Source organism: Chiloscyllium plagiosum, chromosome 43, assembly GCF_004010195.1.
Source record: "Chiloscyllium plagiosum isolate BGI_BamShark_2017 chromosome 43, ASM401019v2, whole genome shotgun sequence".
Classification (NCBI taxonomy): Eukaryota; Metazoa; Chordata; class Chondrichthyes; order Orectolobiformes; family Hemiscylliidae; genus Chiloscyllium; species Chiloscyllium plagiosum.
This window is the reverse complement of record NC_057752.1, coordinates 2,133,786-2,160,118: the sequence shown is the minus strand read 5'-3', so window position 1 is coordinate 2,160,118 and position 26,333 is coordinate 2,133,786. Positions and strand designations below refer to the sequence as shown.

Below are 26,333 nucleotides of genomic sequence, written 5' to 3'. Positions count from 1 at the left end.
AATTGGGCCAATGGGCTGAGGTCTTGCAAATGGAGTTTAATTTTGATAAACGGAAAGTATTATATTTTGGTAAGACAAATAACTTATACAGTTAATGGTAGGGCCCTGGGAAGTGCTGTCAAAGAGACAGACCTAGGATTTCAGGTATATAGTTCATTAAAAATTGCATCACAGGTAATCATGGTGATAAAGAAGGCAATTTGGCATGCTTGATTTTTTTTTTATTGCTCAGACCATTAAGTATAGAAGTTGAAACTTCATGTTGCAGTTGTATCGGATGTTGGTGAGGCACCTTTGGAGTTCTGGTCGCCCTGTTATAGGAAGGACATTATTAAATTGGAGAGGGTGCAGAAAAAATTAACAAGTATGTTACCAGGACTGGAAGGTTTGAGTTATAAGGAAGGGCTGAATAGGCTGGGATTTCTTTTCATTGCAATGTAGAAGTTTGAGGTGTGACCTTATAGGGGTTTATAAAATCATGAGGGGCATAGATAAGGTGACTAGCAAAGGTCTTTTCCCCAGGGTAGGGAAGTTCAAAACTAGAGGGCATAGATTTAAGGTGAGAGGAGAAAGATTTACAAGGAACTTGAGGGGCAACTTTTTTCACACAGTGGCTGGTTCATATGTGGATGAAACTGCCAGAGGAAGTGGTAGAGGCAAGTACAGTTACAACATTTAAAAGACATTTTGACAGGTACATGAATAGGAAAGGTTTAGCAGGATATGGGCCAAATACTGTCAAATGGGCCTTTTTTAGTTTGGGAAACTTGGTTGGCATGGATGAGTTGGACCAAAGGGTCTGTTTCCATGCTGTATGACTCTATGACATCTGATTTCCTCCTTTGAAAGACATTAGCGAACCAGATGACAATCAATACTGGTTTCACGGTCATCTTGAGACTCTTAATTTCAGATTTTCAATTGAATTCAAATTCCACCATCTGTCAAGCCCAGGTCATTACCGGGTGTCCAGTGATTAATAGTCTAGTGAAAACAGCACTGAGCCATTGCCTTCTCTTGGTGAGGGTGTGTGGCCTATACCTAACTGAAGGCATGTCTTTGAGAATTTGATAATACTCAACAGAAATTCTCAAAATACTTCATTTCTTTATATCAATCAACTCCATCACAACTTAACAAACTGGCAACAGAAGCAACAGCAAAACGTTAACAAATTGTAAGGAACAGTTCAGTGGCGCAGCATAATATCCATCTTCCTCTGCCACAAAGCCTCCTGTATATTTAAAATTTGGATAGGTTAAATGAAATAACACTTGTGTCGCAATCAAAGAGATGCAAACACCATAAAACACTCGAAGAAAGTAGAAACTTCTGCCCCCTTGAGCTTCCTCAAGAGAGAAATTGAGAATTAAAACAATTGAAGCAGTTATGAATGAGCCGTTACTTTGCAATCTGGTTTGGGGAGGTTGATTTGCCAATTTGTGCGAAGTACTAATGAAGTATTCTGACATTACTTATTCATTTAACCTTAATTAACCATCTCATTGATGTTACATTGCTATGGAAACAATTGAACCAGCAACAGATGCTCACACCAATCTGTGCCCAAGATCCACAGATGTAGGGCACAAACTGCATTTACACCATAAGCTGACTTTGGTACCTAAGAGTTAAAGCTTCTAACAGAGTAGTCCCTCCTGAATACTGTCACACAGCTCTTTGTTGAATCTTCATGTCAACAAGCACAATCTACCAAGTAAAGACCTCTGCTCCCAGCCATTAATTCATCAGGTGCCCAAGGGGACAAGGTCCCTACTGCATTTTTTTTTCAAATCAGATTTGACAAACCACTTATGTTCCATGTCAAATCTAAACAAGACAGGATTGCTATCTTCAAGGGGTTTCACCTCCACAATCTGGTGAGGACCCAAATCAGGAGTTATATTGTCTTTTCTGAATTGCTGTGAAGGAACTATTAACTCCAGGCATCAAACTGATTCCTGTCTTTGACAAAGCCTACATTGGGAGACTTCCTTCTTTGGAGGACAATACTGCACCTTAAAAGGTTCCTCACTGTCTCTTCTGGTGTTACACTGTTGCACCCAGTGCAACACCACTCATGTTCAATTGCTCACTCTGGTAAGCTCCAGTCTGATGGTGGGAATCCTGACATGAGCCAGTCACATAAGTGCAATGAGGCTTGACTCAGGAATGAAGGTCAGGACTAGGATAGAGAGAGATGTGTAGGAAGAGTAGATATCCCACCTTCCTGGAACTTAGCTCCAAACATAGAATTTTTCCCACCACTCCAACCTCTGCATCTCCTACAGTGACGTGAGGTTGTATTTGGCTTACACTAGTGCAAAGTAATGGCATAATTTACTAACAGTGCGATGCTTCACACTTTAACAAATTGTGCAAAGTTTCTCAAGCAGGGCACCTCCTAATACTTTGAGGTTGCACCAGAAATAATCTCTTTAAGACTGCCTCATAAATCTTTTGTATTTTACCAAACAGTGCATTGTTGTTATGGATAACTCGATAAAGCATCAAAATGTAACAAACATTTGGACACTGGAGAGGAGAGTTCTGACGATATTCACTTCTACAGTGAGCACTTCCAATCTGGCTTATTTGCTTTGCATCAGTCTATGCAAGTACTGGTTTAAAACTACTACCTCATGTTGAACCAAGTTCTTTTTTAAATCATTGCATTTAATTTACATACTGGTTGCAATTTGCAGACAAATTTATATTAGAGTCTAGATTGGGCAAAAGATCAGGAAGTCGTGTCAGAGTGCAAATCTGGATTTGGTAATTTGTAAATTGTCATTGGAGATGCTACTCTTTGAGGGTGGAAAACAAGTTAAAGACACCTAGAAGGTCCCAAATTACATTCTGCAGATAGCTTGAGCAAACCTCTGCCCAATATTTAAAAATAACATATTGACGGGCGGCACGGTGGCACGCACGGGCGGCACAGTGGTTAGCACTGCTGCCTCACAGCGCCTGAGACCCGGGTTCAATTCCCGCCTCAGGTGACTGACTGTGTGGAGTTTGCACGTTCTCCCCGTGTCTGCGTGGGTTTGCTCCGGTTTCCTCCCACAGTCCAAAGATGTGCAGGTCAGGTGAATTGGCCATGCTAAATTGCCCATATTGTTAGGTAAGGGGTAAATGTAGGGGTATGGGTGGGTTGCGCTTCGGCGGGTTGGTGTGGACTTGTTGGGCCGAAGGGCCTGTTTCCACACTGTAATCTAATCTAATCTAAACATCAAGAATACATTATTATTGAACAGCATTTACCTTGCCATATGCCACAGAGCCATCTCAACTGGCTGCATATATTTGAAAAATTGCACATAGGATGTGGGCACCATTTGTCGCCCATCCCTAATTGCCCAGAGGGCACTTAAGACCACATTGCTGTGGGTGTGGAGTCACATGTAGGCCAGAAGAGTAAGGTGGGCAGATTTCCTTCCCGAAAGGATATTGATTAACAAGATGGGTTTTAAACGATAATCAACAGTGGTTAAATGGGCGCCATTCAACTCACCCTTTTTTTAAAATTCCAGAATGTTATTCAATTCAAATCTGACATGGTGGGATTCGAATCCACGTCCCCAGCACTTTAGCCTGGGGCTTTGGATTACGAGTCGAAAAGTGTGGTGCTGGAAAAGCACAGGTCAGGCAGCATCCGAGGAGCAGAAGAATCAATGTTTCAGGCATAAGCCATTCATTGGCCCTTCCTGATGAAGGGCTTATGCCCTAAACGTTGATTTTCCTGCTCCTCAGCTGCTGTCTGACCTGCTGTGCTTTACCAGTGCCACTCTAATCTAGACTCTGGTTTCCAGCACCTGCAGTCATTGTTTTTAAATTTTCCTAATCAGTCTGTTCAGAGATGTTACAACACACTGTTGCAAAAGGTGGGACTGGAACACAGGTCACTTGGCTCAGTAGTAGGGAGACCATTGCACCACAAGAACCCTTGCCAAGCCTGAAGTGCTACTAACTGGCACTGAATTTTTGACACTTGTGGTCTCACTATGCTAACTTCTGATCAGGCTCAAAGATGTTTCTCATAACTGAAATCTGTACCAAGCTCATCCAAGGCTTGACCATTGCTCTCGCAATCGAGGAGGGTCCTCTAACAACTCTTGCATTTGTAAAGGTGGTGTCTTTCATTTTTGTGCTTCTTGAAATTGTGGATTGAAATGAGAAGGAATTGTTTTAAAACTGGTTTTTAAAAGATTGCTGCATGTTTTGAAAAGTAGTAAACTGACACTCATGGCAGGCATCATTTAAATAGCTGCTTGAACACAAAAAAAGTCAACATAGTTTAGGTTGCAGACAAACTGGACCTGAGGGGCCAGGTTAGATGCAACTGTGGTTGGCAACAAGACATTGATTGGTCTATGGAGCAGTGACCAGTTATCAATAACAAAGCCCTCATGCCCAGCCCACCAACAACCGTGTGATTGGTTCTCAGGTCATTTTAAAGAAAGTTATTCATTCAAGGGATGTGGGCATCGCTGGCTAGGCAAGCATTCTTTGCCCATCCATAATTACTCAGAGGGCAGTTTAAGAGTCAACCACATTGCTGTGTGGTCAGGAGTCACATGAAGGCCAGACAAGATAAGGAAGTTTCCTTCGATAAAGTACATCAGTGAACTAGACAGGTTTTTTCTGACAATCGATATTAGACTCTTAGTTCCAAATTTTAAAAATTGAATTCAAATTCCACCATCTACCGTGGCAGGATTTGAACCTGGGTCCCCAAAACATTATCATGGTCTCTGGATTAACTGTCAAACAATAATACCACTCAGCCAGTGCCTCCCCTTATGAACAATTTGGGACTGGAAACAAGATTCAGACAAGCGATTTGATCTCGACACTAGCTCAGGAGCTGTCTCTCTGTTCTCTGCAGTCAAAACTCACTTTAAGCTTGAAGAAAACCAGTTCATCTGCCTTCAGCAGATGAAGCAATGAATATTTGGGTCTGGTATTAGAAAGTAAGACAGGTAAAGGAAAACATCAGGTTCTGTACTGCATTTAAGGCATGGCACTGGAAACTGCAAAGGACATCTTGCAGGTGCTAGCACTCCTAGGGACACTTCAAGTGTCCCTAGCACACTTGAAAGGGAACTTTCAAAACCCAATTGATTGACTTGGCAGATAAACTGGAGGTAGCACAGCCTGGCAGAATCAGGCAAATTTCTGAACAGGATAGAAACAAAACGACATAACAGCTGAAAACTGACTACTGCCTCACCGCTAATCTTCAAACTCCATGCCACAACTTTCCCTATCTTACTGGTGTTCCTCAAAGCTTCTTTTGTACAAGTTATAAGTGTATCATCACACAAGCTTTTGGAAAAAAAACAAATAAAATGAAGAGAGTACTCAGAGGAGCATATACCTCTGCCACACTCTGTTAGCAATCCACACCATGCGACATTAACTTGACATTATTACAACGATGCCACTCTTCTTTGAGGCTTTTACATACCTGATTGATGCCTTATAACATCAAAGCAGAGAAACTATTTTCTTTCAGTAAGAGCTTCAATCTCACTGCAGAAGCTTCAAGTTAATCCGCATCCAACAACCTGCTCTGAAACCTCTGCTCATGTTTTGACAAGTGTGACAAATTGCACCACTGCAGCTGAGACAACTAACAATATTCTAAAAACAAAGTTAATTCATCTTATTGCCCATTGTCAACAGATCCTTTAAAAAAAAATTCCAGGATTAGGATTGTGATCTGGATTTGCATTTTCATCAAGAACAAATCTGTTTTTCCTTGGCCCATACCCAATTTGTGCACCAGATTTCACTGAAATCCATTCAGTAGATTTTGAGATAGATTGCTTATAAATAAACAGACTAACAAGTGTGTAAACATTACCTGTTTCGATCTTCAGTGGCAATGATGAGTGATGGTTCTTTTTGAAATCAATCACATTTAAACATTTGTTTTTGGATGCGAGCATAGCTGAAAAGGCCAGCATTTATTGCTCATCTCAAATTTTCCTTGAGAAGGTGGTGGTGAGCCACCTTCTTGAAATACTGCACTCTGTGAGGTCTAGGGACACCTACAGTGTCATGAAGATGGGTTTCCAGGTTTTGGACCCAGCAACATTCAAGTCAGGATGGTGAGTGGCTTAGAAGGGTATTTGCAGGTGGTGGTGGTGGTGGTGTGCCCATATATCTGCTGCCCTTGTCCTTCTAAATGGAAGTGGCCATGGGTTTGGAAGGTGCAGTCTAAGGAGCCTTGGTATGTTGCTATAGTGTATCTTGTAGCTGGTACACACTGCTGCTGCTACTGAGTGTCAGTGGTGGAGGAAGTAAATATTGACGGTGGTGAATGTGGTGACAATTAAGTGGCTGTTTTGTCCTGGATGGTGTCAAATAATATTGGAGCTGCACCCAACCAGACAAGTGTGAAGTATTCCATCAGACTCCTGACATGTGCCTTGTTGTTGATGGACAGGCTTTGGGGAGTTAGGAGGGTGTTACTCACTGCTGAATTCTTAGCCTGTGACCTGCTGTTGTAACTAGTACATTTATAAGGCTAGTCCTGTTGAGCCTCTGGTCAATGATAACCCCAGGATGTTGATAGTGAAGGTGTCAGTGATGGCGATGTCATTGAATATCAAGGAGCAATGGTTATATTCTCTTAGTTGATGATGGCCATTGCCTGACATTTGTGTGAGATGAGTGTTACTTGCCACTTTTCATTCCCAAGCCTGGATATTGTCCAGGTCTTGATGAATTTGCATGTTGACTGCTTCAATATCTGAATATCTGAGAAGTCGTGAATGATGCTGAACATTGTGTAATTATGTTGGAGGGAAGTCCACTCTGTAACTAGACCAATATAGCAGCAACTATACCTTTATGAGATACCTCGATCAGACTGATAGTAAAGTAACCCGAAGGTGGAACAGATCATTCACACATCCCCACCCCCAACTTTTTACTGGCATTATATTCCTAACATTTTTTATCACTTCCCCTGTTCTGGTTGAATGCCTTTCTCGTCTTATGACTTTTCTATAAGTTCTTTGTTTTAACTTCAAAAGACTTCATCATATTTCACGCTGTCACTTTATTTCAGGTTATCCATGTAAACAATGTCCACCACTTTGCCCTCATCAATCTTTTTGGTTACTTCATTAAAAAACTCAATCAAGTTTGTGAGACATGATTTTCCTCACACAAAGCCATACTGACTATCCCTAATCAATCTTTGCCTCTCCTTCCTCAATGTAAATCCCTTCTTTCAGAATCAACTCTAACAACTTCCCCACCACCGATGTCAGGCTCACAGGCCTCTAGTTTCCAGGCTTCTCCCTATAGCCTTTCTTAAACAATGGCACAACATTAGCTACACTCTAGTCCTCCAGTGCTTCATCCGTGTTTAAAAATGATATAAATATTTCTGCTAGGGGCCTTGTAATTTCCTACCTAATTTCCCTCAACATCCTGGGAAACACTTGATCAGGTCGTGGAGATTTATCTACCTTTATGTTTTCTAAGACCTCCAGCATTTCCACTTCTGTTATGTGAACTGTTTTCAAAACATCAATATTTATTTCCAAGTTCTCTAGTCTCCAACTCTTTCTCAACAGTAACAACTGACACAAAATATTCATATGCTATCTCTCCCAACTCCTGAGGTTCAACACAAAGATGACCTCATTGATCTTTAAGGGGTCCTACTCTCTCTCTAGTTGCTCTCTTGCTCTTAATATATTCGTAGAATCTTCTGAATTATCTTTAATCAAGGCTCTCTCATAACTCCTCTTTGCCCTCCTGATTACCTTCTTAAGAATGCCCTTTCAGTCTTTATACTCTTCAAGAGATTTATTTGTTCCAAGTGTCTACATCTAATTTATGATTCATTTTTATTCTTGACTAGAACCTCAATATCTCTATTAATTCATTTTTCCTTGATCTTACCAGCCTTACCTTTCACTCTAACAGGAACATAATGCCTCTGAACTCACGTTATCTCACTTTTGAAAGCCTCCCACTTGTCAGTCACCTCTTTACCTGTGAACAATCTACTCCAATCAACTTTTGAAAGTTCCTGTCTCATACCATTAAAACTTGTCTTACTCCAATGAGGAACTTTAACTTTTATACAAGGCCTATCCTTTGGCATAAACTGCTTTAAAACTAATACAATTATGATCACTAGTCCCAAAGTGTTCCCCTACAAACACTTCAGTCACTTGCCCTGCCTTTTTTCCCCAAGAGAAGGTCAGGTTTTGCTCCTTCTCTCGTAGGAACATTTATATATTGATAAAGAAAACTATCTTGAACATATTTAACAAATTCTTCACCATTCAAACTTCTAACACTATGGCAGTCCCAGTCAATATTTGGAAAATTAAAATCCCCTACTATTACAACCCTATTATTCTTACACATATTTGAGATCTCGCTATATATTTGCTTCTCAATTTCCCTCTGACTGTTGGGGGAGGGGTACTATAGTACAATCCCATCAAGGTGATCATCCCTTTTTTATTTCTAATTGCAACTCATGTATTTTCGCTAAATGATTCCTCAGAAATATCTTCTCTATTACAGTTGTTTTCCTTCATCAAAAACACCACTTACCCTCCTCTCTTTCTATCCTTCATACAGTATCTAAAACCCAGTACATTGAGTTGCCAGTCCTGTCCTTCCCTCAGCTACATTTCTGCAATAGCTATGACATCCCAGTCCCATGTTCCCATCCATGCTGAGTTCAGCAGCCTCACCTGTAAGAGTTCTTACACTGAAATAATTGCAGTTTAATTCTTCAGAGTTACTTCATTCTCTGACCTGCGCTTGTCTGTCTTTTCTAATTAACTTGTTTTTTTTCAGATTCAGAACCATCCTCATCTGTCTTTCTATTTTCACTGTTACTTAGGAAGCCCTCCCAAAAAAGTTTATAGGCTCCCAAAATAGAACTAGCAAACATCCTCACTAGGATATTTGTCCCTTTCCAATTCAGGTGAAACCCATCATTTTTGAACAAATCTTTTGTGTCCCAGAAGAGATCTCAATGACCCAAGGAATTGAATCTCTGCAAATTGCACCACCTCTTCAGCCAGTGATTTATCTCCCCATCCTTTTTTTCCTTCCCTCATTAGAGCTTCCATCATCAAAGACTGTTGAACTTTTAACTTATTCCTTTATTTTCCTAGTTTAAATTAAGAAAGACTTTAATCTTAACTATTACCTTATTTCTTTATTTTTCTACTCATTCTATGAAATAATGCTTAACTTTTTAACTGTTTGTCTTATTACTTTGTACCTACGTTTTTTGCACCTCGGTAGCTAAGATGGCACCCTGTGTGGCGATATTATGTACTTCTCACTGTACTCCTGTACTTCTGAGCTTGAGTACATGTGACAATAACATCTAAATTTAAATCGAACTTGGCACCATAAGTAAACCAAAGATTATCACTTTTGATGATCTGTTTTTTTAACCTTCTACTAAACCTCTTATATTCACTCTGCAAAGCCTGAACACTTCCCCAAACAATGTCATTCCTACCAGTGTGGACAACAACTTGCCCAAGATCCTACTACCACTTCTATTTTCCTCTGAGAGACTATCCCTTCAACAGTACCTAAAATGGAATATCTGTTTGAGAGAGGAATAGCTGCAGGAGACGTCTGAACTACCTTCTTCCCTTTCCCAACAGTCAATCATCGATCTGACTGATCCTGCTGTGTAATCACTTCTCTAAATCTACTAGTCATTACACTCAGTGTCCCTTGAATACCCTCTGTGACATTAAGCATAAAAAAAACTGAACAGCACCTTATATATAAAAGTAAACTACCTCTCCTTACCCACAGATTTAATATTAAGCATTCAAAAAAAAAGAAAAAAGTAAACATATAAATGTTAAAAGGAAATAAAATGCTCAGCTAAACAATAAAAAAACTACTCCTCCTCAAATAATCTAACATTCAGCTTTCAATCTTCGGATAAAACACAAAAACTAACTCCCTCCAGAGCTGTCCAGGAGTAGGCCTCTCCAGACGCTCCATCTATAAACAAACAATCTCTCTTTCGTCATAGTTGCTTTTACATAAATCATTTTGTCAGATAAAACAAAAAAAATCACTCTGCAGATTGAAACACAAACTCCATCAAGAGTTGCTTAGATTATGACTCTTACAATTATGGTCAAAATGTTGCTTTTCAGTCATCTTCCTCCTTCCACTAGTCTGCAAGAGACATCAGGTCACTAGTTCACTTATCAAGGTAGAATCACAGCTTACAATAATTGCTGAAGGAAAGATGAACTGGTTTTCTTCAGGTTTAATGTGGGTTTTGACTGCAGAGAACAGAGAGAAGCTCCTGTGCTGATGCTGCGTTTTAGTATCGGGTTAGGTTCCTCCACCTCTGTCTCGAGTACAGGTGGTGTGTAATGCACAGTAGCTTGCCTCTTGCGTCCAAAGCATCCCAGAAGAAATTGATTCTCTTCTTCAAGCAGCAAAGGCGTCGAGGCAGTGAGATCTGCTGTGTCCATCTCAGATTCCGAGGAAGAGTAAGAATCCATGGGTTCTGGAACAGTCAGAAAGGCTGTCGAGGAGCCGGGCATGTTTTGCTCTCGTACTGTTTGCGGGTTTACAGCACTCATATGGTCCACCTGCTTGTTCTGGACCATCGCACTTACCAAAACTTTATAAGTCACTGGACCTGACCTTGTGGTGATCATGCCTCTTACCCATGCAGGGCTATTCCCATGGTTCCTACACCAAACTTTGTCCCCTAAAGTAAACTGTCTCTCTCGCTTAGCGGAGTCTTGTGTCCAGTCCTGATGCTTTTTCACACCTCCTCGCCCTCTCCCTCCCCCCAATCCAGGACCCCCACCCCATATCTGGGAAGATCAGTTTTAACCTGGTGTGGAGTCTTCTCCAGCAAATCTGCTGGAGTTATCTCTGTCAATGCATGAGGGATGCTCTGATAATCAAACAGGACAGTTTATTATCAAGTGAAGTTGTAGGCTGTTTCTTTAAGCCTGCCTTCAAAGTTTGGATTGCTCTTTCTGCCAGACCATTGGATGATGGATGGTTTGGAGCTGTCTTCATATGAAGAATACCATTTGACTTTAGGAAATACTCAAGTTTCCTGCTGGTAAATGATGACCCATTATCCGTGACCATTTAACAAGACATTTATTTTCATTCAATCTAATTTGCATGTTGCTCAGCAACTTAACTGTTCCAAATCAGATGTTGGTGGACTTTCCAGGGTATGTACTCTCCTGGACACTGGCTTATGGATTCTCTTACCCAATTTGGGGCTCGTGGGATTCTTTTGTCCGCATACTGGAATACAATGGTTTGTTGGCCTGGATCCTGAAAAACATTTTAACCGTTTGACCGAGACCTGGTTTTGTTTTGGGGTTTTGTTGTGGGCTGACTTAGTGTCCCTCTGTTCAGGAAATGTCCTGAGCAAGGTTCTGCAATTGCCTTCACTCAAATGGTGTTCCCCAAGCTCAGTCGGAATACCCTGCAACTCATATGCTCCACTTGCCATATTTTCCAATGATAAAGCCATCGTAATGCCTGTTGAAGTCGAGTTGGGCTTCAGCCAGTAGGCGTTTTTGCACAGTTACATAATTAATCCCAATCTTGCCACCACTGAATTAACTCCATAGAGGCCGGTATCCTCTCACCGAGCCAATCTTTACGTACATGTGGAGAGTCCTTGACGCTGATCCAACCCGCTCAAAGCCAGCTCTCAGAGTGAATAGAACCTCTGACCCTCCTGTTTATATCTGTCAGCCAGGGCTCCCTGATTGGACCATATTAACAGCCCCAATCAGGGAACTCATTCTACGTTGTGCACCTGGCTGACCTTGTTACAATCACTACAGAGGGTGGCTCTCAGCCATCCTCTCTGGACTCTCCTCCCCGGCATTCAGTCCCTTGATCAGGCACTAAATGCCTTTAATAAAGGCTGACCGTTAGCATTCCTGCCCAAAACCCTAATTCTCGCGAAGATAGGAAGGTGGCATTATTTGGGGATGGTCACCACCCACTTCACTAAGTGCCCATCCTGCTGCCTCCCTCCATCCAAGCTCACCATCTCCTGAAGAGAATTCCAACCATTCTTCCATGAATTGAGTTTGTGTTTGCTGGTTCAATTGTCCATTTTTTGTTTATAAAAAAACTTTGCTTCCACAAAAGTCTTAACAGCCAGGATTGAGAGAGGGTTTGTCAATAATGCAACCACCAAAAGATATAGGAGAATACTTCTTTCATAAAAGCACAGTTTTAAAATAATACCAAATTGAGATAACTTTCTGTAAGGTTAGATCATTATTCCCTTTGGCAAATTGCAGAAAGATATAACCCAAGTGTGGCAGAGGTAGAGTAGAGTTGATCAAAGTGCAAAGAATCCTTGAAATAAGGGTGCAAAAATACAAATTTATAAGAAACAACACAAGCAGGTTAGATTAACATCCCATGCACATTTCTTAAACGCCAAGGCTGAATCAATAATATAGTTACATGAAAGTGTGAAATACTAATTCTCATCAAAACTTTTTTTGGGTCAATTATAATCAAAAATGCAGGCAAACGTCAAAGTAAATTCAAGCTATCTTACCATTTTTAAAAAGAGAAGCATTAATATTGTAAATCGTTATCTGCCATATGCAGGTGAATGTAGTTTTGTAAGAAAATATGAATGTCAACTGTGTCATGTGCAAACGTTTTCAAGAATAATTTGGGAATCCATTATTATTGGCAATACAGGAATTTTTCAGTTAGTGATCATCAGGTTAACTTTGAGAAGGAGCTGTCAAGAGGGCACTCGCAGTGGAACAATTCCAAGGAAAGGTTAGGCCTCACCAGCAACATTTTAATCTTCAGTGCTGATATAAGTCTGCTTATTGCACTGCAACTCTTAAATCAACTGTGCAGGTGCCACCTCTGATCATGTACAGATGCCAGGTATTTTAATTTATGTCAAAAGTGGGGAACAACATAATTATTATAGTCTCCTAAGCTCAAATTATTTGTGCTAGAGACTGAGATATGGGTTAGAATCCCATCCTCTGATGACAGTGCAATTTCACTGTCCTGCAATTTTCTTCCCTCTATTCAAAGGTGCAGCACTGGGTGAAGAAACAGGAGGGCGGTTTGACTGAAAGATGACAACGGCCTCAGCAGGTTTCTACCTTCAAGCATACTTTCAGCAAATGGTCCAGCACACCAGTGAAAGTAGCTGTAAGGGAGATGCACAATAGTCAACCGTCAAGCCCTTCACCAGAGTCCATGACCCAGGCAAACACACAAAGAAAGGAAATGGGAATCACTTGCATTCAGATAGCTGGTTCTTTATTGCAGTGAATCTTTATTTCAAGCAGCTGTGTTTTTTTTTCTGATGTCCTCCCCTTTTCTCCCTGAAGGCACTGAATCAATCTTGGGCACATTTCCCATGAGTGCCAAGTATCCAATGGCACTATGCCCAACTGACTTTTTTTTCATATGTAAACCCATACTGCAAACCTCAAACAGCATGAAAAGAAGCTAAGTTGTTGGAGAGAGGGAGGGAGCCAAATTCTAATCTTGTCCATGCAGTACAAGTCCATTGGATAGTGATCAGGATGCTTGAGGCCTAGTTGTTTTTTTCCCCAATCTTAGCCTCATGTGATTAAGTGAAATGTGATTAGGTGAAATGTAGCACCTATGTTTTTGGGAAAAGCTCAGATCTTTTCTAATGAGCCATTCATGCATATCTCCAGTGAAATCAAACAATATCTCCCAACTGACTGAATTAAAAGCAAGTGAGCTGATGAGTTTCTCATGCATTATCAATATGCTGAAAGATTTTTGCACTGCAAACGGGAAAAGTCAGCCTTCGTGTTTAAATGGGCTCTCACCTGGAATGACTGAGATAGTTTTCAAAGCTCGGAGAACTCTGAACGTTCTCAACGCTGACACATTGCCAAGGTCCACAAACTCTGTCACATATCTGCAATGAGGGAGGTCACACACAAACACAATGACAAGACACAAAACAACTAGAGGTACACAGGGCCTACTCAACACCTAACACCAATCACAGACTTCTTACCTGGAATTACAGAAATAGTTTTCAAAGCTCTCAATACTCTGAAAGTGCGAAGAGCTGAAACATTGCCTAGGTTTACAAATTCTGTTACATACCTGCAGAATTAAATCACAGTTATTCATGGTTATATTTTAACCCTTTGAGGACCATGGCTACATTTTGCACCAAAGCAATGTTCAGCAAACCATTTTTTCAAAAATTAAAAATTGCGTCTTTCATTGTGTGCATGCTTTGTTCATTATTTCCATGAGTTCACAGGCCAGTGATGACCTATTTATAAGCTATTTTTTTAAAAAATGACAACTTGTAATTGAGTCACTTTGGACGTGAGCTGCTTTCTCATCCCGTCATGTATTTTAGGAGAATTTCAATCCTTTTTCCACAAAGAAAACAGTTTGGAACCTTTACTTTCCCTGCAGGGGAATCCTGACTTCAGGTTTGTCCTTGAGTGTCACAACTAAGCAGAACTCCTAGATCCCTGTTGAGTAATATCCCTGCAGTCTGTCATATGACTAATGTTTTGGACCCAAATAGCAGCAGTAATTTTCTTGCTTTTCTTAATTCTCAAGCTCGCATATCAATGGTGCTTCTGAGTTTCTCAGCTCAAACACTTGTCTGAACTTAGGTAAAGATTACTAGTATCCATGATTCTATGGAGTTAACTAATATCTTCCTTCTTTCCCTCAGACTGTGAATGAATCCAGGCTCAGGAACACTTAATGTAAGTCCTTGTATCATCTTTGTTCTTCATCTTTGTATCATTTCCAATTTTCGTGTGTATTTTTGACTGCACGAGGCAAGAAATTACCTGCAGCAATAACAGACATATGCTTTACATAGCAGACAGAGGAACATCATATCTGGCAATACAGTAAAAGAGACCAAGACACTGAATGTGGTCTCAAGCCTTATACAGTGGCTATGTACTTATCCAGACAGTCCAAATTGCTGACACACAACATGACAATGATGTCAATGGTTGTTTCAAATATCATGTGCCTTGCTTTCTTCTGATTTTTAATTTTTAATAGTATTCTCCTCATTACAGAACTAGACTTTTTAAACACAAAGAGGCATTATCAGTGAATTTCACTGTATTCGATGATATTTATTTCTACCCTCAGTATCACTGTAAATGTCTTTCTCGCACAGGGCACTTTGCCTTCCCACATTTTAGTCTGATCCACAAACACATTTGTTCTGCTTACAATTCACTCATTAGATTAATCAAAGCCCAGATTCCAACATCAGCTCCTGGAAAACTCCAGTGGCCACTGCAACCACTACTAATTATCTTGGGAACCATTATCAACTTCCACAAGCCATTGCTATAATAATTTTTCACTTTAGCCATCAAATGCCTATTATATTCGACATTTAAAGCTTCCCGCAATAAGGCATATGAAATTGAGCGCATTGTCTTTATTTGCATACCGTAGTTCCTCACAGAAGTGCAGTAAATTCATTCAGCCTGTCTTTATAAACTCAACTGTTCTATACAAAAAACTCAATATCAGCCTGCTTCTCTTTACCACATCGATTAACTGCTTTAAGTCCAGCTAAGAGGATGACAGTTTATACAGTTTATAACCTTGGTCACACTATTTCGCACTTAGGAGTCAACTAGCAAAGGCCTAAAAGCAAAAATTTGATTTCAACATTCAAGCCAGATTTCAACTCAGTCAAACCCTATTCCTTTCAAGTTAAATCAGGTCTTGCACATATAGTAATCAAGTCTATTTTAGCTTCCTGCATTGCTACATCTCAAGTTTAGGCAAGTTACATTTTTATTGGGATCTGCCCTGGATGACAGTTTTCCAAAGTTTGTGCAATTATGCCAATCACTGAAAATGCAGTCATTACAAATTAAAGAAAAGTGATACATCAATAAAAATGCATTATTTTGTAGATGTTAAAGGAAGTATGACATTGTGGTTCTCTTTCTGCCTGGAAGCAAGCTTTGCTTGCAAGAATCAGTTGCCAAAATTATCATGGGTAAAAGTTTTTTGCTGTTGTCAGATTCTTTACCAAGACTGGGAGAGCAGTACTCTATAGCTCTTCAAGAAACTCCCAAACATTGTTGAGAAATAGCAACTTGAGCAATAAAAGGTCACACTGACCCTTTATTTCTTCAAAAGTTAGCGTCAGATTCTGGAATGATCATTCAACGTCTCAACGGTTCTGGGCTTCCTCAACGATTTAGCAAAATTACTATCATCAAGGATCCCTGTCCACACATTATAATTTCTTTGTTCATCATTGAGATGTTCCAGGGAGAACTTCTTGACAATGTCTTTGACATAAAAACTCAAGTAGGAGAAGCAGGAGGCCATTCAGCCCCTTCAGCCTGCTCTTCCGTTTAATACAATCATGGCTGATCGTATCTCGGCCTCAACTCCACTTTCCTGCCTGTTTGCCATAACTCTTTAACCCATTACTAATTAAAAATCTGTCTATCTCCTCCTTAAAATTTACCTCCCTGTCCCAGCATCCACCACACTCTAGGGCAGTGAATTCCAAAAATTCAAGACCCTTTGAGAAAAGTAATTTCTCCTCATCTCTGTTTTAAATCTGCTACCTCTTATTCTAAAACTATTACCTCTCGTTCAATATTGCCCCACATGAAGAAACATCCTCTGTACATCGACTTTGTCAATCCCCTTTAACATCTTACATACCTCCATTAGATTTCCTCTCTTCCTTCTAAATTCTAGTGCGTATAGGTCTAAACTGTTCAATCTCTCTTCATAAGACAAACTTCTTATCTCTGGAACCAATTGAGTGAACCTTCTCTAAACAGCCTCAAATACATTTACATCCTTCCTTAAGTGACCAAAACAGTACACAATACTCCGATATCTTGACATTCTTCGTTGATGCTCGCAAATGTTTTCTTTTTACAGCCAAACCTCATGTACTATTTGGCCAAAAGTGTTGAATCAATGTCAAGCAGCTCCTGTCAAGGCTCTCAGCTTCAAAACATTGTCTGTTATCAATCTTCAATTCTTTGAACGGGATTAAAGACTTAGACTTTGTATTGTTCTAAAACATTGTCAACTTTCTGTACCTGCTGTTCCTGTTGCAGCTTGAGCAAACGGATCGCACATTACCGCTACACTGACTATCGATCTGGAACAGCAAAGGTTCTGATTCCCAAGTTGGATCAGCAGCTGCTGAGAACAAGAAAGCATTTTCATACAGATCGCTCAACCAGGATGCTGGCAAAACTGCACCATATGTCACAGTTGTGGGAGAGGCTGGTGAAAGTGTTTGTCACATATAAGCAAGCTCGATGAAGGAGGTATATTCCACTGCTGCCACTGAGCAAGAAAATGCAACTATTATCTTGACCCTTAATTTATGTCCGTGGCTTCAGGACTCCAAAGCATTATTCCTCTCTGGTTCAATGCTCATTAGACACTTTGAATGGGTTTCATTATTTTAAAGGCCTATGTTGTCTCTCCTTTCATTTAAGCAGTTTCCCTTTCGCAATCCTAAGAAATCGCAGCTCATATTTCATCATTCAAATCATGTGACAATGCAATTCACTAGCTGAGCTTTTCTTTATTCACGCATGGGATGTGAGCATCACAGGCTGGGCCAGCATTAATTGGGTTTCGATTTGCCCTTGAAAATGGAATGGTGACCTACCTTCTTGAATCGCTGCAGTCCATGTGCTCTAGGTAGACACACAATGCCCTCAGGGAGGGAATTCCAGGATTATAACCTAGCGACACTGAAGGAACGGTGATATATTTCCAAGTCAGGATAGTGAGCGGCTTGGAGGGGAACTTGCAGATGGTGGTGTTCTCATGTATCTGCTGTCTTTGCCCATCTAGATAGAAGTGTTGTGGGTTTGAGAGGTGCTGTCTGAGGAGCTTTGGTGAATTTCTGCAGTGCATTACAACAGAACACCTCTTCCGGTGTCAATAAGAAACACAAGTCAAGCTTATTTCACACTTTGCCCTGCTCTTAGTCTCAGAGGTGGGGTGTAGAAAATAGTTATGATGTAGCTCATCATGTCCTGCAAGAAATAAAACTGTCTCTTGAAAGCTACTGTTACAAATCAGCTGTGTGGGCAGCACTCCCATGTATTTAGTCTGGGACGGTCACTGCATGCAACAATTCATTCTCCAAATTCCCATATGATTAACTGAACAGAAATGTATATCCACCTCTTTCTATTACAAAGGAGGAGATTTCCTCTATTCTTGCAATTAAATCATAAAAACATTCATAAGAACACAAGTGCATTCTTACACAGGATCTGTTTCTCTTCCTTATCAAAGATTGTTGTTTCTTCCGAGCGTAGAGTTATCTGTTATGTTCCAACATGGCTGTGGAGTCCAATTGCAATCCAACATAGCTTTCCATAGTGAAAGCAAGGATGCATTGTCTGATTTTTCTGGAACTACCCAGTCTTTTTAGCTTGCCTTTTGTTCTTTGCTTCCCCGCATCTTTGTTGTTCATAGGAAAACAACACCACTACCAGAGATCACTCCCCAGGTAGCTCTATCTTGGCCATTTTTTTCTCTCAGTCTGAGGCCAACACACCTACATTTCCTGAGCATTCAGGAGTTCTTGAACCCTAATCTTGGCCAACCTCTCAGGCAGTGTACAAGTTGAAGTTGTGAAAACATGACTGCCTTATTCTTACGTCAAACAGCTTTTCAAAGGTATCTTTAAATCATTCCTCATTTGCTCAGTGGACAACTCCTCAGGAATGTGGCAGCATGTCATTGGAAAGTCAATGGAGTAAAGTTGCTGCTTGTTGTATTGTAGATGCTATCTTCCAAGTTTCAACAAGCATTCCTAATCCACCAAATATCACGATGTGTGATAGATTTGCAACTGGGTAGAATCAGTGCTACACCAGAGTCTGTCTGCAATTTTAAGCTGAGGCTTCCACAATGAAGTCTTCATGGCTTCTGTGATGTTTTCCCAGATAGCCATTCAATGGCTGTTTGAAATAATTAATTGGCCTAATCCTCCTTTGTCTTGGGCCTATCTAGTTATTAGTAGTGGAGGGTACATCACCATGCAGTATCTACCGAACAGGTATTTTCTTAGGTAACAAGGAGGTTTATTGCATAATAGCAGTAAGTACAACTATATTTGTTCAGACATAAGTACTTAGACCTCATGGAGCTGGTACAAATATATCCAATCCCTTCAAAAACTAAAGTAGAACACTTCATCTCCATGCACAGACTGTGTGTATTAACAGTAGAACGAGCGAAACCAGTATATATGAACATTAACCCCTCAGAACTATTACCTGTATACAACATCTCTCCTCAAGCTGTTGTTCCTCATTGTTAACCCATAATACTAATCATGTATACAACTCCACTGCATTTACCACTGTCTCACCTTCCCCAAAAGCCTCTGGCTTCAAAAATGCATTCGATCGGAATGTGGCACATTTTTGTCCAAATGCCATCTCTTCAGCCTTGAGAGAATGGTAAGTCTGCTGCTTGAATGGTAAGTCTGTTGACCCTGGTCCTGATCTGTGGATCGTTAATCTCTTTGATACCCTTGGGAGGATGTTGTTCTCCACAGATGTCATTTTTGATCACCTTATCAAGAGGATGTATCCTTAATCTCCAGAATTCTCTTAGCAGAGGAACTCTTCCCTGTTAACTCATGTAGTTGCACTGTATCATCATTTGGGCTCCTTGAATCTCATGAATGTCCGTCATGGAAGTTGGCTACTCTATTGAAACCAAATACTTTAATCTTTGTAGTATCCTGGATTTCGAGACCAGGCAAAAGCTTAACAATTGAAAGAGGCCAGGTCTTTTTTTGCAGTATCCTGGATGTTTAGACGAGACAGTTTCCTCTTCTTCACTGGTGTCTTAAATCTGTGGATGCCAGTCTGATTTCAATGGGGTAGGCTGCAGCTTATCTGCCTCAATTTGTAGATCAGGGGGGAGACCTTCAGTTGCCCATTCTGATTGCTTGACAAGGGGCTGGGGTTGGGGGGGCAAGAGTAGAACTTTTCAGATGCTCAGTCATGTTACTGAAAGATTCCTGCTTACCCAGCACTTCCTTGGTCACTGGCATTGACTGTTCTGTTTCTCAAGATGATCAGTGAAAATTCCTGAATGGGCTCAAGCAGATAGTGCTTCACATTTTTATTGCCAGTATTTGCTTCTTTGCACATGTTTTGCTGAGTGTTTGCTTCTGCTCTGCCCTTGATGATGATGGGAGTGTTTTCCAGACTACCAATCCTTTATAATTGCAGATTGCACAACAAGAGACAAGGTCGTCAATCTCTTTTAAGATATCTGGCCACCACACGACTTAATGGTTGCATACCTGGCAATGCACAAGTGTCCTCCCACCACCCCTCCCCAACACCACATGCCTTGTGTATTCTTTCTGATGCACCCTCCGAAAGGGAAACTAGGCTAGCAAGTCCTATGTCATACACTCATAGATTGTCCAAAATCTTGAAATGCTCTCACTGCTTAAAGTATGTGCTTTCCGCCAATGTGCCAGATTTCTGTTCTGGTCATCCTTCAAAACAACACTGGCACATGATAGCAGAGAGTGTTGAACACTCTTCAATTCTTGTCAAATTTGTTCCTCTCTTAGCTTGCTAGCCATCATTTCTTTTCGGCCATATGAAACATTTCTTCCATGCTGTCGTAAGTAATCTCAAGAGATTCTCTCTACTTTTTGGATGTTGTCATGAGTCGAGGAAGCCCAAAGAAATCTTCTACTGGCTGCTGCTTGACTAGTTAGTCAACAAGAGTTCGTTTCTGGATCGTCTCCTCTCCAGGAGTTCATCAAATTTCTTCTCTGCTAAGGAAGTTGAAGTTGCGGCACACCAAGTTGCTGTAGGTTGATGCTTTTTCTTTTTTAGCCATGATAACTGCTCTGACAGGATAATGACCTCGGGACTGGAATTAAATTTAAATTGAGTTGAATATCCATTGATATTAACAAGTTTTATGCAACCTGGATCATTGAGATTACCAATTTCCCCTATAAATGCCTCAGGTATATTTTCTCAAGCAATTGCTTTATTACATTAAAGGTCTTTGCATGTGTATCCTCCTCCCTTCCTGAAACTTTGCAGCTGTGTGTTTCTTCTGCATGGAGTGTTTGATTTTGAGGCAATGCTGTGTCTGAAGAATGGTCACCTCCATGAAGTACAATCTTATATTTGGTTTGGTCCTTCTCTGACCTTGAATCTGCTCCAAAGTATTCAATAATTGTTCCATTTCTTCTCAATGTGCTGATTAGCCTTAATACTGTAAAGGCATTTTAAATCTATATAATTTCAATTGCTTGAAATCTGCTGTTCTCTCTAAGTTTGTATTCATCAATGCTGTTTTAAATTGAACTGTAGAGCTTGTTAGACTCTATACCACAAAAATGTTGCAAAAGTTCCTTTATTTGTCAGTCTTTATAACACTGTATTTCTGTAATACTATATTAAATTCTTTTATAAAGCTGTAACTTGTATTACTGGTTATTTGGTCAGAATTTACTTGCTTTAACGCTTTTTAAAATCTGTTCATTGGTGATACTGTATCTTTAGTGCTGACTGAGTTTTGCCATCTTTTTATCAATCAAAATGGTGCCTACCCATTTCTTCTAGGAGTTTCCTGCATTCTGCAGCTAAACGTCCCACTTCATCCCTGGGGAAAATTGATATGTTCCTGCTGTTCATAATCTAAATCCGAGCATCTTTTTCTATGCAAATTTTTAAATAAAGTTCTCCAGCTGCAGCCTTTTTAAATCTTCTTGCCAAAATCACGGCTTAATTGTTGCTTAGTCCCAGTCATGTTAAATCTTTAATTTTTCCTGACTTTCTTCTTCTGCTAGATTCTTTCACCAGATTTCTTTCAATTTGCTTGATTTCAGCTTAAATCAATTCTGAAGTATTCCTGACTGTAACTCTGGTCTAAATTTGATTTCTGGCCCTTTCACTGTGGTTTGAAACTGCGCCTCAGGAAGCTGAATGGCAATGGCATCAATGCTTGATGCGAGTGGTGAGAACTCTCTTTTACGTTCCTTTGCCTTCCCTTTCCAGCCTGTACACCATTTTTCATAAAGTTGTTCCCTTTTCCCTTAAGGATCTCTAACTTTACCTCTCAGAGCCTTCCTTGCTTCTTACAGAGCAGCCTTTGCTAAGGCCTCTGTATTTTGTAATGAGGTTGGATTTCCTTTCTTTTTCTAGTCTACACTCTTGCTCAGGCACTTCTTACCAACTTCTGAATGGAATTTTGCCTTTCGAGTGGGGTTTTGGCTTTTTTGTTGCTTCCCTGGTTGTTAGTGCCTTTCTATGCAGGTAACTGTGTTTTAGTTGCTGTCTGACTCTTAGAGTGACAATGCTCTTAATGTGACAATTTCACATGCTTGAACTTTTAATCTTTTCTCTGGGTTTTCAGAATTTCTTCGCATCATGATGGGGGTCAGATGTGGTATTTTTCCACAGGACAACTCATGCATTATGTCGTATTTGCCACCTCTATTAGTGTGTGCTTCTGGGTAAAAGGTTTTGAAGTAATTCACTGCCAGCAATCCTTTCTGTTTGCTTTGTCTTGAGCTAGTTGATTAGTGGTAGAGGATCCAACAACATAGAATATCTACAGAAGAGGCAGAGTTCTCAGATAACAAAAGGGTCTTATGCAGGATAGCAATAGGTACAACAACATTTTGTCAGGTATAATTACCTGGAATCTAGGGAGCTAGCAGAAATACATCTGTTCCTCCCAAAAGCTGAAATAGAATTCTTTGTCTCAACCTACAGACATTGTGATATCAGTAGAGTGGGTAGAGCCAATGTAATATTCCATATACAACAGCTTCCACAGTTGTGATCAGGAGCCAGACTATATTTATTTTTTGGTCTCTTTGTGGGCCAATTGGAGCAGGTGTATCCCTCTAAGCTCCAGAAGAAAAACTTGGCTCTGCCCCATTACATTCAACTGTCCTCCAACCACCTCTCCTAACCAATTAACTGGGCTACAATGTCAAATTATTCCTTCCACACTAATTTTCTGCTGTCACATAATACGTCAGTCTGCTGTTAGATGCTACATCAAGACACATTTTATGTTGAATATGTTCCTTTTCAATGTTATTTTAATATTCTCTTTCAGCACAGAAAGGAGTTGAAAGAAGCTCCAAAATATTCTGGACCAATAATATTGAGTGACTCCCAAAAGCAGTGCTGATGTTTGCACATCAAACCAACCCACCTACATCCAGCCAAACTTTTTTCCATTCAGTCTGCTGCTTTTGCACCTCATCTGTATTTGCAAGTTGCTATATCTGTCAGATGGTGATATGCTAACTGTGGGTTCACACACACTGATAAGATTCTCCAGTGACACATTTGTCTGTTTGTCAGCACAGTGCCCTTTCTGACAGCAGCTATCGAGAGACTGACAGATCAGTCAGGAGTCAGAAACTGGATAGTTCTTGAACTAAGCAAGGCCTGTGCAATGCAAGATGGTGCAGCAACCTGACATTCCCTCAAACACGATGTTACAATCTCAATTATTCTGCTCCCTGCTCCCTGATAAATACTGGCTATGTTCTAAACAAGCTTTTCTTTGTGAGACAGTGTCCTTGTGGAGAAAGGACATGTTAAAGATGCTGCATGGTGCAATATTCCAGATCAGCACTCAAAGGGTTAATAATTGTGTTCATTCTTTTCCTTTAAGCACTGCTTAGACAATTATCTATGCAATGTCAGATGCTTGAACAAGGCGTGTCAACAATTCATTTTCTGTTTTAAAAGGTATTTAGCAATCTGAATAATCAGTGATACAGGTGCATCAATTTGATGAGCCAGATGAATGCAACAAAAATGGAACCAGAACATCAACAGATAAATACCAATAAATAATATTACATGTTTCTTGTTGAGATCTGCAAGATCATAATGATCATGGATTGACAAGTACCCGTATTAATTTCAATATCACCACAGGTGCAGGTTGCTAAACATCTTTCATTATGTGTATTAAATATTGTAACCTTTAGATCTTCATGACCTCCTCTAGGCTTCCAAGTCCCATTCAATGTAATATAAATCCTGCTGGGTAAAATTAGATCCAAATAACACAGAGCTAGCGTCAGTGCTAGTACAAATCTGCTCTGAAACCTTGTAGGCATTTGAACTGCTATTTCGGCAAACTTTGTATCGGTGAACTCATCATCAGCTGCAATCCTTAAATTGGAGGTACAATAAATTTTTTCATTGCAACTTACGTTGACTTAAACAGTTGGAGGTTTGGTAATGTTATGAAAGCAATCAATATATTACAAATTTGAATAAATTATCTTCATCAAATGTTAAATGAAAATGACAGCAGGTTCAAACATCAAATTTTAGTTATGTGTAATAGTTATTAAATTATAAATATGCTCCGAATCACAAATTGTATAATCTAGGAGATGAAAAATTACTTACGCCATCATTATTACACTGAAATCCAACCAGTTCCATGGATCACGTAGAAATGTAAAGCTATCTATGCAGAATCCTCTTGCAATCATTTTTACAAGAGACTCAAATGTATAAATGCCAGTAAATGTGTACCTGTGAATGAAGAAACAAAACCATGTTTAATTACAAAGGGAGGTGAAATCATGGATCAGACTGGCCAGTGCGGTAGCAGCTGCAGATAGTAACAGCAAATTGAAAAGAAAAGTGGATAGCACTTTTCTTTTTAACCAAAAGAACAATTAATGAACAATGTTTTTCAATATTGCTGTAAAAAGACTTGCTTTGTTAAAGCACTCTTGCACTCATCAGGGCAATTTGCAAGAAATACCAATGGAGAAGGAAAACAACATTGATACTGAACGAGAGAAGAGTGTGATTGGTTGGCAAGTGGTGTCTGATTGGTAGAGACATTGCCATGGAGAATGCATAAGTTACATGAAGGGAGATAGTTAACTGCCTGGCTTGCCAAATGTGTATTTTTATTTAAGCTTTGAGGCTGACCACATGGCCTTTCATAACATACATTTCTTTACGAATAGAAATACTGAAAATATCATCAACAAAAGTCATCAATCAGATTTTTACTGTTTTAGGTTGGGTTCTATTAAAGAAATATTTTGAAGTCAATTTGAAAATAAAATGAAAAATACATAAAATGAAGCATGAATATATGCAATGGGCATCTTCTAAAGCACTGTCCTTCACATCTGGAGCCCTTCAGCAGATTTTAATCAAGCCACAGCTCAGACCAAGGGCAGGAAGAGGTCCGCTGACTACAATGTCAAAGTTAATTCCATTTCCAAATGAATAGATAATTATAACAAAGTCAAAGTCTTGATGCTGTCGCTGGACATCATGATCTCTGCTGACAGTAATCACTCCCCATCCTGCTCTAGCAGGAACTGCAGCAACCTATAATGTTTAAGACACAGTATTTCGATATCCATCTCTACTTGCTCTCTAAGAGAAAGTGAGAACTGCAGATGCTGGAGATCAGAGTCAAAACGTGTGGTGCTGGAAAAGCACAGCCGGTCAGGCAGCATCCGAGGAGCAGGAGAATTGATGTTTCGAGCATAATCTCTTCATCCAGCATCATACTTTTTGACTCTACTTGCTCTCTACCAGTTCTGGGTATTTTCTCACCACTCTCCAATGCAAATGGCTATCCTTCATGGACAACACAATGAGATGCATCTTCAAACTATTTTTCCATAAGGTGGCATTACAAGTGACCATATTCATACAAAGGCACAAATATTTCAGCAGAGATCACCAAACAGTGTTCTGGACTGGGAAGGTTGGTCAATCTTTTAAGCCCTAACAAGTCAAGGCATCCATTGTGCTGGATATCAGTCTGGATAAGCTCAACTAACTCAGTGCAAGGCAGGGATTGATCTTGAGGGTAGAAGGGAAAATGCTAGAGTCCTTCATAAGAGATTTATTAGCAGTGCACCTGGAAAACAGTGACAGAAACGGACAGAGTCAGCATTAATTTACAAAAGGGAAATCATGTTGTTGGAATTTTTTTGACAGCAAACAGGTCATTTTTTGAGTGGCAGTCAGTGATTAGTGGGATACTTTAGGGATCAGTGCTAGGACCCCGACTATTCACAATTACATTAATGATTTAGATGTAGGAACTAAACGTAATATCTCCAGATTTGGAGATGACACAAAGCTGTGTGGGAGAGAGAACGAAGGAGGATGCAGAGATGCTTCAGTGTGATTTGAACAAATTAAGTAAGTGGGCAAATGCATGCCAGATGTAGTATTATGTCGATGAATGTGAGGTAT

General features: G+C 40.0%; 1 protein-coding gene across 1 annotated transcript in view; it reads right to left on the bottom strand.

Annotated features, from left to right (window-relative positions):
* Positions 1-26,333, bottom strand: part of LOC122543258 (sodium channel protein type 8 subunit alpha-like) — a 199,539-nt gene that overhangs the window by 117,256 nt on the left and 55,950 nt on the right. Inside the window, exons 4-5 of the mRNA XM_043681730.1 lie at positions 24,504-24,632; positions 14,069-14,160 (exon numbers count right to left, since the gene is read on the bottom strand). Of these exons, the coding sequence (XP_043537665.1) occupies positions 14,069-14,160; positions 24,504-24,632 (221 nt within the window). The remainder of the gene's footprint in view (positions 1-14,068; positions 14,161-24,503; positions 24,633-26,333) is intronic.